This window comes from Phyllosticta citriasiana (genome assembly GCF_038021145.1).
Source record: "Phyllosticta citriasiana strain CBS 120426 chromosome Unknown IWZ02scaffold_2, whole genome shotgun sequence".
Classification (NCBI taxonomy): Eukaryota; Fungi; Ascomycota; class Dothideomycetes; order Botryosphaeriales; family Phyllostictaceae; genus Phyllosticta; species Phyllosticta citriasiana.
In genome coordinates, this window is record NW_027117279.1 from 1,783,078 (window position 1) to 1,795,896 (window position 12,819).

The 12,819-nt window shown below is 54.9% G+C and overlaps 6 protein-coding genes across 6 annotated transcripts; 3 read left to right on the top strand and 3 right to left on the bottom strand.

The window, feature by feature from the left end:
• The first annotated feature begins 57 nt into the window (after positions 1–57).
• On the top strand, positions 58–3,985 carry IWZ02DRAFT_136782 (valyl-tRNA synthetase-like protein). The gene is made up of 5 exons (XM_066761702.1): positions 58–257; positions 323–490; positions 609–776; positions 832–3,023; positions 3,076–3,985. The coding sequence occupies exons 1-5, from the start codon at positions 227–229 to the stop codon at positions 3,625–3,627; spliced, it is 3,111 nt and encodes a 1,036-aa protein (XP_066626342.1). The 5' UTR covers positions 58–226; the 3' UTR covers positions 3,628–3,985.
• Positions 3,986–4,127: 142 nt separating this feature from the next.
• IWZ02DRAFT_370854 (uncharacterized protein) lies at positions 4,128–7,352 on the bottom strand (the record flags this gene model as incomplete). Its single annotated transcript, XM_066764524.1, has 1 exon — positions 4,128–7,352. The coding sequence occupies one exon, from the start codon at positions 7,350–7,352 to the stop codon at positions 4,128–4,130; it is 3,225 nt and encodes a 1,074-aa protein (XP_066626343.1).
• Positions 7,353–7,493: 141 nt separating this feature from the next.
• On the bottom strand, positions 7,494–8,477 carry IWZ02DRAFT_136285 (uncharacterized protein). Its single transcript, XM_066761696.1, has one exon. The coding sequence runs from the start codon at positions 8,412–8,414 to the stop codon at positions 7,635–7,637; it is 780 nt and encodes a 259-aa protein (XP_066626344.1). The 5' UTR covers positions 8,415–8,477; the 3' UTR covers positions 7,494–7,634.
• Positions 8,478–8,564: 87 nt separating this feature from the next.
• On the top strand, positions 8,565–9,090 carry IWZ02DRAFT_487617 (acetate non-utilizing protein 9; the record flags this gene model as incomplete). Its single annotated transcript, XM_066769389.1, has 3 exons — positions 8,565–8,783; positions 8,834–8,933; positions 8,996–9,090. 3 exons carry the CDS (start codon positions 8,565–8,567, stop codon positions 9,088–9,090), a joined length of 414 nt encoding a protein of 137 aa, XP_066626345.1.
• Positions 9,091–9,132: 42 nt separating this feature from the next.
• Positions 9,133–10,080, top strand: IWZ02DRAFT_136309 (uncharacterized protein). The gene is made up of 2 exons (XM_066761699.1): positions 9,133–9,881; positions 9,953–10,080. The coding sequence occupies exon 1, from the start codon at positions 9,239–9,241 to the stop codon at positions 9,752–9,754; it is 516 nt and encodes a 171-aa protein (XP_066626346.1). The 5' UTR covers positions 9,133–9,238; the 3' UTR covers positions 9,755–9,881; positions 9,953–10,080.
• Positions 10,081–10,297: 217 nt separating this feature from the next.
• Positions 10,298–12,681, bottom strand: IWZ02DRAFT_430176 (putative MFS monosaccharide transporter; the record flags this gene model as incomplete). Its single annotated transcript, XM_066766037.1, has 7 exons — positions 10,298–10,671; positions 10,723–11,083; positions 11,221–11,779; positions 11,848–12,067; positions 12,088–12,221; positions 12,276–12,357; positions 12,468–12,681. 7 exons carry the CDS (start codon positions 12,679–12,681, stop codon positions 10,298–10,300), a joined length of 1,944 nt encoding a protein of 647 aa, XP_066626347.1.
• Between the last annotated feature and the right edge of the window lie 138 nt (positions 12,682–12,819).

Below are 12,819 nucleotides of genomic sequence, written 5' to 3' on the forward strand. Positions count from 1 at the left end.
TTGGTGTAAGGTCAGGACGTGGGCGCTTACATAACTACCGCCAAGCATCCCGCCGCGCTGGTGTCCCGCCTTTAGCAAGTTGGAGTCACAGTGCAATCATTCGATTCTTTACCTCCAATTCCACAGCCCAGCGGGCAAATCATTCAAAACGCTACCCCGAGCGCTCCTCCGGCGCTCACCCTTCCTTGCCACCTTTCGCCTGTGGCAACCTCGCGCCTCTTCCAATATGGCGCACAACCACGCTTCCCATAATCCTAGTAGGCACTTCCTCTGCGATCTTGCCTCTGCGCAACTCGGGCTGATTCGCAAATTTTCCGTGTAGCCGGAGAGAAGACTGGCCCGGCCACTGGTCCCCCCCCTCCAGTCTCCAACGAGACTGCGTCCGCCGCCGTCGAGTCGTCCAAGCAGGACCCCACCGGCCAACAAGCTCCAGGCAAGGATGGCGAAGTAAAGGCGGAGGCCGGCGCTAAGCCCAAGACCCCGAAAGAGCGTATGGATGTCCGACAAGATACAATTGGCCCTGCGGCACTGCGCTGAGAGGCCTTTTGCCCCAGCCGCGCCGTTGGGTCAAGCCTGAGCGTGAATAAATAGCTGATTCAACGCCGCAGTTGAGAAGGAGCGTCAAAAGGCCGAAAAGGCCAAGAAGTTTGCTGAGAAGCAAGCTAAGAAGGCCGCTCTGGCCGAGGCTACCGTCAAGAATGCGACCAAGAAGAAGACGGCTGGCAAGCAAGAGCTGGCGCCCTACGTTGAGGAGACGCCCAGGGGCCAGAAGAAGAGTCTGTCAATGCGAGATCCTTTTCTGACGTTTGGCGATGCTAACTGGAAGCCCAGTCCTCAAGTCGCTCGACGATGACTACCACAAGGCCTACATCCCTTCTGTTGTCGAGTCCGCCTGGTACGACTGGTGGGAGAAGGAGGGCTACTTTGAGCCAGAGTTTGGTCCTGACGGCAAGGTTAAGCCTGCTGGCTATTTCGTCATTTCAGAACCTCCGCCAAACGTAACCGGTGCCCTTCACGTCGGCCACGCGCTCGCCACTTCGCTACAAGACACCATGATCAGATGGAACCGTATGAGGGGCAAGACTGTGCTCTACGTCCCGGGATGCGACCACGCCGGTATCTCGACCCAGAGCGTTGTCGAGAAGATGCTTTGGAGGAGAGAACAGAAGACGAGACATGACCTTGGCCGTCAGGCCATGGTGCAGAGGATCTGGGACTGGAAGGGAGAGTACCACCAGCGCATCAACAACGTGCTTAGGAGAATGGGTGGTTCCTTTGACTGGACCAGGGAGGCTTTCACCATGGACGAGAACCTTTCCCAGGCCGTCACGGAAACGTTTGTCAAGCTGCACGAGGAGGGTCTCATTTACAGGTCAAACCGTCTTGTCAACTGGTGCACGACTCTGAGGACGGCGCTTTCGAACCTCGAGGTCGACAACAAGGACATTGAGGGCCGCACACTGTTGGACGTTCCGGGATACGAGAGGAAGGTCGAGTTTGGTGTCATTACGCACTTCAAGTACCCTATCGAGGGCTCCGAGGAGACCATCGAAGTTGCTACGACGCGTCCGGAGACCATGCTTGGTGACTCTGGTATTGCCGTCCACCCCGAAGACAAGCGTTACAAGCATCTTGTTGGCAAGAAGGCCAAGCATCCTTTTGTCGACCGCCTGCTCCCCATTGTCGCCGATACCTACGTCGATCCTGAATTCGGTACCGGTGCCGTGAAGATTACCCCTGCTCATGACCCCAACGACTTTAGCCTGGGCCAGCGCCACAACCTCGACTTCATCAACGTCCTTACCGATGATGGTCTGCTTAACAGCAACGGTGGCATGTTCGAGGGCCAGAAGCGTTTCGACGTGCGTTATTCTGTTGTTGACGAGCTCACCAAGCTTGGTCTGTACGTCAAGAAGGAGAACAACCCGATGAGGATTCCTCTCTGCCAGAGGACTAAGGACGTCATTGAGCCCATTGTCAAGCCGCAGTGGTGGATGCGCATGAAGAGCCTGGCGGAGCCTGCCATCAAGGCTGTCCGTGACGGTGACATTAAGATTCGCCCTGCAACTGCCGAGGCCGACTACTTTAGGTGGCTCGAGAACATTCAAGACTGGTGCTTGTCGAGACAGCTTTGGTGGGGTCATCAGGCTCCCGCCTACTTTATCCAGGTCGAAGGCGAGAACAACAGCGATGCTGATGATCAGTACTGGGTCGTCGGCCGCGACGAGGCAGAGGCCAAGGAGAAGGCGGCCAAGAAATTCCCTGGCAAGACCTTTACTCTGCGCCGTGACGAAGACGTGCTCGACACCTGGTTCTCGTCTGGCCTGTGGCCCTTCTCGACCCTTGGCTGGCCAAAGCAGACTCCCGACATGGAGAAGCTTTACCCTACCAGCATCCTTGAGACTGGTTGGGACATTCTCTTCTTCTGGGTCGCTCGTATGATTATGCTCGGTCTCAAGCTCACTGACCAGGTGCCCTTCAGGGAGGTGTACTGCCACTCTCTCATCCGTGACTCTGAGGGCCGCAAGATGTCCAAGTCTCTGGGCAATGTCGTTGACCCCATCGACATCATGGAGGGTATCAAGCTCGACCAGCTCCATGCCAAGCTCCTGGAGGGTAACCTCGACCCCAAGGAGCTCAAGGTCGCAACCAAGTACCAGCAGACTGCCTTCCCGCAAGGCATTCCCGACTGTGGTGCCGACGCTCTGCGCTTCTCGCTTGTCCAGTACACCACTGGCGGTGGTGACATCAACTTTGACGTGAAGGTCATGCACGCTTACCGCCGCTTCTGCAACAAGGTCTACCAGGCTACCAAGTTCGTGCTCGGTGGCATTGATGCCGACTTTGTTCCTCGCGAGACAGCGGACAAGACGGGCAAGGAGACTCTGGCGGAGCGCTGGATCCTGCACAAGCTTAGCATCGCCTCGAGGGACATCAACAAGGCCCTTGAGGACCGCGAATTCGCCAAGAGCACGCAGATCGCCTGGCACTACTTCCACGACGACCTTTGCGATGTCTTCATTGTAAGTCCTACCTTGCGATCAAGTGATCGGTGGTCACTAACAAGCATGATAGGAGTCGTCCAAGCCCCTCATCTATGGCGAAGATGTTGAGGCGCGCCGCTCTGCCATTGATACCCTTTACACTGCTCTCGAGGGCGGCCTCACCATGCTGCACCCTTACATGCCCTTCTTGACCGAGGAGCTTTGGCAACGCCTGAACCGTCGTCCCGGTGACAAGACGCCTTCGATCATGCGTGCTGCCTACCCCGAGTACCGCCCCGATTTCGAGGACGCTGCCGCCGAGGCGAGCTACGAAATCATTCTCGACGCCGCCGCTGGCGCGCGCTCTCTCATCTCGAAGCACAACGTCAAGGGTGCCAAGAGCAAGGTCAAGCTCGCGAAGGAAGACTCCGAAGCCAAAGCATCACTCGAGGACATCAAGACGCTGTCGATCAAGGGTTTGAGCGAGGTTGAGCTCTGGAGCAGCGAGGAGAGCCCGCAGGGCAACTGGGACAGCTTGACAACGGAAGCTGGCGCAAAGGTGTGGTTGGAGGTTCCCGAGAGGCCGGCTACGAAGGCCAAGGAGGTCGCGGACTTGGAGAAGTTGGAGAAGACCAAGGTTTAAAAGGTGGGTTTCGTTGAGTCCAAAAAAGAGTGTAGCAAGAAGGTACTATCAGAGATGAATGCATCTGTTGAATCATGATTAGATGAGTCTGGCTTCCTCAATCATGTGCTTTGTTGAAATGTATGTACAGCGATGAAAACTAGTTGCTGCGGACTGATTTCTGCGTGCATCTTGAATGAATTTCGGATGCACAATTTCTGCATATGCCACGAGTGTACACTTTCCTCGGACAGTCCCGGATTCAGTGATGTCATATAACTATATCTACCTGCAATGAGCGAGCGATTGGTCGCAGGGCAAACTACGGGAGGGTATAAGGAACAGCCGAAAAAGAGGTTCGTCAAGTCGTCAGTCAAGAAAGCAATCACAACGCCTCCGAACCAACATTCGCTCCCAAGCTAGCTAGTCACCAAGACACCAAGTAGACAAATATCAAACAAACCGAGACGATAGCCGCGAATATCACCACCAATCCCATCGTTGGCGCAATCCAAAACAACTCACCAACCCCCTCTGACATTCTCCCTCCTCTTGACCTTCCCTCCTTTCGACGGGGCCAACTTCCTCCTCACTGCCCAACCTCTGGCCGCAGCCTGGAACCCAAGCACGTCGCCAATCAGACGCCCGATTCGCGTATCTAAGACGCGTCTCCACGCTCTCTGCAGCACAACCGCAGCCCCTACGACCTTGTCGCGCGTCTGCACGACAGTTGCGCAATGCGCCGCCAGGCGCATCAGGACCACCCTGCGAGTGGCCTCGCGCCTTGCGAGCCGAAGACGGTACCAGCGCTGGATTTTACAGGCAGCGCGATGCGCCCGCGAAGCCGGGAGCAGACGGGACGCGAGGAAAGCGAGAGTAGTTGTGGTAAAGTCTTTGGAGGGAATGGGACGGGCAGCCGAGGCCGTGGTTGAAGGTGTGTAGAGGGAAACAAACGAGTCGCTGCAGCCGATGGCCTTTAGCTTGGTCTTGAGCGATGAAGCATCGCCGGCAGAGGAGTTCGAGGTTACTGCGCTTGGGAAGCATGGTAGATACTGGTCCACAATGGCTTCGAGGACGCGATCGTCGGCAAATGAGGTGGTGAGGTTTGCAACGCGGAGACCTTGGAGGCGAGCGATGCCATGTGCCCACGCCTTGAGTCTTGCAGTGTGCTTCGCGAGGCTGGTCATTCCCGCTGCGCCCGTCTCATATTCGGACTCGGGCTCGGACTCGCTGTATGGGTCGCGGCAGTCGTCGTCCCCTTTGTGTGCATAGAACTTCTCGCGGTGACGCAAGGTTTCCCGGGACAGTTCGGCCCAGTCCACCAACATTTCAAGGCCCCATTTGCCAACCAAAGCCCATAGCAGACCAAGAGTCTTTTCGCGATGACCATCGACAATGTTTTCTGCCTTAATGTCTTTGACGGCGCGACCAGCGGCACCCTTTATTCCTCCCAGGGCGCTCAATGCAACTTGCACATTGAAAAGCTTTTGCGTCCGCCCAACGCAGGGAAGTTTCAAGTGCTGCGACAAAATCCAACAGTCCTTATCATCAACCTTGAACGTGGTTGTCAAGACGTCGCCTGTTGGCATCGTCACCGTGATATCCTTTTGGGTCGGCAGTGTTGCAGGAGTGTACAAGAGAACTTCAACCAGTCTTGTCAACATGACCCCGTCTCTCATATCGGTGGCTAGGTTATCTATGCGGTATGAATATTCCTCGAGAGGGGCTTGTACGCATTTGAGCTCGTAATTGAGATGGCTCAAAGGTCGTGAAACGTCTCCGAGTGAGGGGAAGAGCATGCTAGCGAGTTGTTGAAGAACGGCATTTGAAGACTTGTATGGCGAGCCACTTTGGAACAGAGGCAAATTGACGATGTTCCTGGTTTTGCTCTTGTCAAGCAAAAGGACGAGCATCAGACTTCGCAAGACCGTACGTCGCCAGGACCAGCCCTGGGAGCCGAAATCATCGTTCTCCTTCTTCTGACCCCTAGCGATGCTAGAAATAGTCCCTGTACCGGTCTTGACGCGGATTGCGTCCTCGTGGCGAACGAAAAAGGTGTCGAGAAAGTCTTGAATTGTCTTCTTAAGCGCCCGTATTCTTCGAGTCTCGCCATCTGATGGAGTTTTGCTAGTTGAGAGTCGGGATTGCGAGGACAACTGCCGGCCCACGATGGCTTCCAATGCCGCAGCGAGGATGAAGGGGTCGTACGTGTCAACGAAAAGCTTGAGATATTTGCGTCGCAGTCCAACGTCATCCTTGAGTCGAATCGCTTTGGAGAGGAGGTCTTGGGGTATACTCAAAGCTCCGTACATTAGCGATGCTTGAATGCGTTTGTACAATACTGGCATCGCAGGCTCCTGGTATACGGACAAAAGCATCCTGCGAAGGCCGCCGTTCTCCTGGGCCAAGTCTTGGGTCGTCAAGTCTACTGAGTCGAAAAGTTTATTGACCAATTGCGTGATGGCGACTTCTTGATAGCTTAGCCAGTTGTCTTCGTAAAGCGCAGGGCTGCTGAGATCGTTGGAGACGATTTTGTATTTCTCGTCCACCTTCTGGATTTTCTGAGCAAGGAGAGGAACGCTGAGTTTTGACGCGGGCTTCGCTTGCTGTCTATTCAAGATTCGAGGCTTCGGAGATTTGGAAGCAGCCATATTTTTGTTGGTTTTGTCGCCAAGTGGAGCTCTCGCAGGGGTAGCGTTTCGGTGAGCTTTCAATGCTTTGGAGGGTTTCTCGATTTGTATGTTCTCAGAACTCTGACGCTTGCGGCTCGGCTCAATTCTTGTGGCTACAGTGAGCTGACTGGTAGACTGTGTCTTCTTTACCCTCATTGGTTCGACTTTAACAGGCTTCGAGACGCGATTCTTGACAACCTCAGGTGTAGTTTTGAGGCCGTTGCTTAGTTTCTTCTCCGGCTTCACGAGTCCAGGGGGCACGTTTTCTTTTCCAATGCCTGATCCCATAATATCTTCGGCAATGGAAGTCCCTTGTAATGACCTTGAACTTTTCTGGAGCGGAGCTCGTTTTGGTGCGGCAGCAATGGATCTTCTTGCAGCTGTCTTTTCCTTGGGTACTGGGGGCTTTGCGGCTGACTTTTCCTCAGGTAACACGCCAAGATTCGCCGTGAAATCCATCAGTCTGCCATCGCATTTGCATGCGCCGGGATGAATCGTCATAATCGTTGTGTCATCGGACGGCACGTAAATTGTTCGGCGGCGCGGGTCTTTTTGAATCTCCAGTTGCTTCTTCTTTTGTTCTCCATCCCTCGTATTCGACCCTGACTTGGATATGCTCGGTGTAAGACCCTTCTCTGCTAGCAGCGCTGACACCCGCCGCCTTCTTTGACCTATGGTTCCATCTTCCTTGGTCGGGGCAGGTGGGATAGGGAATCGCTGGGGTGGTTGCGCGAGTGTAGTGGGCTTCTTGGAACCACGACTCCGTGATCGACTTGCGCTGTCTTTGGTGTGTTGCGGGCTAGATTTCCTGCCGTGTTGGGGAGACTGTGGAATCGCATCGTCTAGCCAGATATCGGTTGATGGATCAAAGGCAGGCGCTTTCTTGGTTCGAGTTGCGCGCTTCCGTGGCTTGACATTCAAGATGTCTTGTTTGGACTGGACAGTGAAGTCGATGTTTGTGGTCTCATCGTCGTGGAATGTGCCCAAAGAGCGCGCCTTCGCATTGTTTTGATGAGCGAGAGTTGAGAGGGGCGAAGGTGCAGGACACGGGGTCGCTTGCGCATATCTATTCATGATGAGCGCAACATGAGTCTCTATCACATGGAATAACTAGGTATGTCTCGAAGTAGGAGGAGTGGCCAAGGTGGATGACGAGGATGCTCGAGCTGTGGAATCCACACCATCATTTCGTGGCACCGCCGAAGTTGTGTCGGCCCGCCGTTGCCACGGCAACGCATCCATCCACGGAAAAAGCATCGATCTACACTTTTCTCATTCTCGGATGCGCTGCAACTGACATCAGACTACCAGCCTCTGCAATTTCTGGCCGTTCTTGTTCCATTTGAACCAAACCGCCTACTCTGGACCCTGGCGCCGCCACACGCGCAGGACCTGTAGCTTCTCCCAGCCCGCCGTCTTCCCGCTACTCCCGACAAATTCCGCATCCCAATCTGCGCCCCAGTCGCGTACGCGGGCTTGGACTTCCCGTGGCTTGTTCTGTGCGCACAACAGCACGTACGCCACCCCTCGTTGCGCGTGTAGTATACTCGGGAGCTGGTCCAGAAGTCTATTCGTAGTTTCCATGCCATCGGAACCTCCCGCGTAAGACAGCTCGAGCAAGTAAGAATCTTGGTCAAAGCTAGTCTTGTGCGCATACTGGTTGTATTCGTCGTGCTTGGTCGCATCCGGCAGCGCGGGCGTAGGGACGTACGGTGGATTGAATATCAAAACGTCAACGGCTCCCAATTTGAGTGGGGACAGAAGATCGGCGTTGATAGCGTCAAGAAACACGCTGGGGTGCGGGTTTCGCGATCTGGTTTCCTGGATAGCCGTGGCGACAGTTTCGCCTGTTGCATGACAGGCAAAAGCGCTGATATCAATGCCGAGCGTCAGCACATCATTGCGCTGAAACAAAATGTCGGTATTCTGCGCGATGAATGCTAGGACAATGCCAGAGCCTGTGCCGACTTCGACAACCAACGGCGAACCGCAGTGTCCATCGCGCTTGTCGAATCGCTTAGAGAGAAAGCTTTTCTCATTGTCGGAGGACAGTGTATCGAGTAGGAGGAATGAGTCTTCAGCAGGTTCGTAAACGCGATCAAAGGAAACATGGGAGGTGTTTGGAGTTGGCAGCATAGTTGCTGCGCGTGAAGATGCAGAAAAAAGAGTGACGTCGGCGGCAGAAATTAATCTGCCGCCTTTTGCCGAGGCTCTACCCTTCCCGCACGCCTCGACCAGACAGCTCCGAAACGTCAACGATATAGCACACGCTCAATTACCCCGAAAATGAGGGCGTATCGATCTCTCTTCGCCGAAGCAACCGCTGTTGGGGCGTCCAAGCCTCTCCGCCCCGCGCCAATGGCCCTCCTTCCTCCGATCCCCCTCTATCGTCGTATACTCCGCGCACACAGGAACAAGCTGGACACGCAGATGCGTCTTCTGGGTGACGAATACGTCAAATCAGAATTCCGTGCGCACAAGAGCGTCGAGAATCCCATGCACATTGTAAGATATGGGACAAGGCCTAAGTAGGAGTCCAAGCTGACCACGGCCAGATTGGCTTCCTGACTGAATGGCAAATGTACGCACAACAGCTCGAAGGGGACTCGTGGAGGGGCGAGAAAATGGACAAGAGCAAGATCGACAAGATGAGCGGTAAGTCACGCTAGGTCCATGTGGCAGAAAGTCGCCAGCGCAAGACTGACGCCAGGTCACAGACCAACAAATCGGCCAGCTGTACGAACTCATGCAAGCGATACGGAATCAGGAGCTCAATGAAAATGACCCCGACCGTGGTGATAAAGACACATGAGGTAGCAATCAATGGTCCAAATATTGAAGACAAACGGGACAACCAGACCTCATGAGGGGCTCATCAACGCCAATGCTGTGTCCAGCCTACTTGCGTCCGGCATTGTCGCTTCAAACCGCCCTCGTTCGACGCTATTTAGCCTTTCCTCATGCCACAAGTAGGAGATGGCTGCTTGAGCTTGCAACTCACCACTTCAAGAAAATCAGCGCAGAAAGTCAAGCACGACGAAACCACTACTACCGCGAAACTTGCAAAGCCTACAACCGCTTTCTCCCAGAACGAAGTGCAGTACAACGAGTCACAATTACGACAGATCGCTGCAATCCTTAGCATGTGCCAAACCTCGTACCTCCGCTCCACAACCTGCCACCACCACTGGCTATCGCTCGTCCAGCCCTGCGCGCCGGGTTTCAACCTCTCCAACTGCTCCGTCTATGGGAATCGAGCCGTCGTGCGCGTGAGCCAGCTACCACCGCACCCCGTCCACGAAATCGCCGCTCCGCACTCGTGCCCCATGTGCGACTTTGGCGGCAGTTACAACCGCGATCGCATGCGCATCGTGCGCAGCACTCGCAACGGCTTCAGGGTTGGCAGAGGGCCTGGATGGGATGATCTGGGTGTTGATGTTCGGCGGGGCGGGGCGGTTGGGTGTCGAGTGATATAGCATCACGGGGTGGTGTCTGCGATCGTGTCTGCTTGGTGTGAAAGTTTTGGAAACGGGCGAACGGGTAGAGATATCTTGGTTTTCTTCCAAATAGATCCTATGCCCCTGAATGTGCGCAATTTCAAAGGTATTTGTGCGCGAGCCGAGGAGAGAATTAAGACTTGATGTTCTGGATACGGGTGGCTAATGGAGGCACAGATTGAGTCGTGTTGGTACCTTGAGACTCCATGTCATATTTCTCTGGAGATAGGCATAGAAAGGCTTCGAGCTTTCCTTGTAGACTTAGACTCGCGAAGAAACTTTTATCGCCAAACGTTGTTTCAAATGTTTTTCAGTCTGTTTCTCAATCTTGCTATTTACTTCAATGTCGATCAAGCCAAGAAGATAATGCTTTGTGGGGAATCAACCGCATAACGAATCCGTAATCGTCCGTCTTGTAAAGTAAGTCGTATCGTGTCCCATGATGGTAAAAGCAGTCGTGCTCCAAAGTCCGTTTCTCTGTTTGTAATGCGCCGGCTCTTTTTGTAATGATGTTTCGTTCATTTAAACAGCGACGGATCCCTGATCCGAAGCGACTTGAATGCTGCCCATCATTGCGGCCTCGATGCGCGCCCGCTTGGCATCTTCTTCCTCGCTGCTGAGGTCCTTGAAAACTTGGTCCATCTGTTCGAGAGACCTGCCGTTGGTCTCCGGGATGAAGAAGAAGGTCCACAGGAGAGCCAAAAGACAGAAGACGGCAAAGAAAGTGTACGCTCCAAAGCCCGTGTTTTGGACCAACGGGGGAGTAATAAGACCAATGATGAAGTTGTTGAGCCAGTTGGAGCAAGTGGATAGGGCAACTCCCTTTGCGCGCAACGACGAGGGGAAGATTTCGGCCGGCATGGCCCAGGGCACAGGACCCCACGATGCACCGAAAGCTACGAAAGGTCAGTCAAGGAGACTCCCAGACACTGTACATAAAATCTTACCAAGCATATAGACAAAGAGAAAGGCCACGCTCGTCCAGCCCTGGGCCTTGTGGGCCGGCCAGTTGTCGTCAAAGAGGCCCACCAAGATGGCAATGATGACATGGGAGACACACATGACGACTGCTCCCCATAGTAGCAGAGGACGACGGCCATAGCGATCCATGGACCAGACAGAACTCGCCACGCCGACTAGCTGTGCCACGTTCAAGACACCAGCAAGAACCAGCTGCATGTCGTACTCTTGGCCCATCGTCTCGAAAAGCGTAGGCGCGTAGTAGATGAGAGCGTTAATCCCTTGTGAAATAAGTCTTTGCTTCATAAAACAAAAGGGGTGGTAGGAGTGGCGTCGGGAGGGCAGGGACTGAACGATGGGCAGGCGTCGAAAGAAATGCAAGCTCCACGAGAGCTCCACCGCAGGATCGAATGACCCCCGGGTTCATGCACACTGTCGAATGACAGCTTCCCAGGCCCAGCCTCACGAGCTCTTTTGACACCCACCGCAAGGACTCCAGAAAAATTGGCTGTGAAAGACTTACCGACGAACTGTTGGAAAAACATGAGACCCATTCCGACATGAGTGCGCCTCCAGCATCCTCTCCGGAAGCAGTCGACCCAGGCAACAAGCTCGAGCTTGATGCGGTCAATCTTGTTGCGGCTCCCGAAGAGCTTGGGGTGCCTTTCAGAGGCGATTTCGGCATGAAAGGCAACTTCAGCGCGAATGTCGTACCACTCCTGGATGACCCTCGAATCCGAAGAGGGCAATTGCCGGAGCTTGGCTAAATTCTTCAGTGACTCTTGGTCACGGCCCTTGGATGCGAGCCAGCGGGGCGAGAAGGGCATAAACAGGATTCCAAAGCCCAGGACGAGGCCGGGCAGAATCTGGAGGACAAAGGGCAGGCGCCATGACCAGACGCCAGCGATGAAGCGAGTGCCGTAGGTGATCCAGTAAGCGACGACGATGCCGAAGACGATGCTGAATTCCTCGAGGACGAGCAGGGCGCCTCGAATCTCTGGCGGCGAGATTTCCGAGATGAACAGGGGGGCGACCATGGACAGCCTACAAGACGTCGTCAGTCAGTCAGTCATGAGAACAAGCTTCGCCGCGACGGGAGGTTGAATTCTTACATGCCAATGCCGATCCCGCCAATCAGGCGGGCGACGACAAGCATGGCGTAATCTTGGGCGGCGGTTTGCAGGGCTGAGCCAATGGTGAAGATGATGACCGCAAGCACGATCGAGTACTTTCGGGATACTTTATCCGCGATCCACCCTTGGTTGAAGGCCCCTGTCCCAGAAATGCGGGTTAGCGCTCCACGGCGTCCATTTCCCCACGGGGAGCAGGGAACTTGATGGAAAAAAGTTTACCCAACAGTGCGCCCAGCTCGATCATGGCCGTCAGCAGTCCCTTGTAGAAGCCGCCGCCCGGAGCGCTGGCCGACACCTGGGGGAACCACTCGAGGAACTGGGGCATGACGAGAATGACAGACACGACACCCTGGCTGCACGGCATCATGAGTCAGTAGACGCTGTGGTCGACGCGGTGGGGAACTCACTCGTAACCGAAGAGCAGACCGCCCATGGCCGAGAAGGACGCGCACAGCAAGACATAGTGAGAGGTGAGGAGGCCACGGAAGCCTGCAGCGGTCAGGTCAGGTCAGCAAGGCGGAGAGAGAGAGAGAGAGAGAGAGAGAGAGAGAGAGAGAGAGAGAGAGAGAGAGAGAGAGAGAGAGAGAGGATTGACGGACCTGGCGGGCCATAGGACTCTCGTGTCTCGCAGACTGGGCGGTCGGAGCGGGTTGGGGCAACCTCTTTGTGCGGCTGCTGGTCGATCGACTTGACCTGGGCAGCGACGTGGTCGGGCACCTTGTCCATGACGGTTGTAGCAGTGGTGTCGTCGGCGGTCGAGTTGTCTATCGAGTCTGCCTCTGCGTCACTGGCGGTGGATGTTGGGACGGCCATTGTTCTTATAACCTTTTACCGTATGGCAGCGAGGACGGCCTGATCGGACTGGGAATGCTGCGTCGACACATGTACGCACGTCTGTCAAATTATTGAACATTGCCTGGGCCGTGCAGAAGCTTCGGGAACGGCACTTTG

Coding starts and splice junctions, on each gene's coding strand:
- IWZ02DRAFT_136782 (XM_066761702.1), top strand. CDS start 227: ATGGCGCACAACCACGCTTCCCATAATCCTA. Junction 258..322: donor CCACGCTTCCCATAATCCTA/GTAGGCACTTCC, acceptor TTTTCCGTGTAG/CCGGAGAGAAGACTGGCCCG. Junction 3,024..3,075: donor ACCTTTGCGATGTCTTCATT/GTAAGTCCTACC, acceptor CAAGCATGATAG/GAGTCGTCCAAGCCCCTCAT.
- IWZ02DRAFT_136285 (XM_066761696.1), bottom strand. CDS start 8,414: ATGCTGCCAACTCCAAACACCTCCCATGTTTCCTTTGATCGCGTTTAC.
- IWZ02DRAFT_136309 (XM_066761699.1), top strand. CDS start 9,239: ATGCCACAAGTAGGAGATGGCTGCTTGAGCTTGCAACTCACCACTTCA.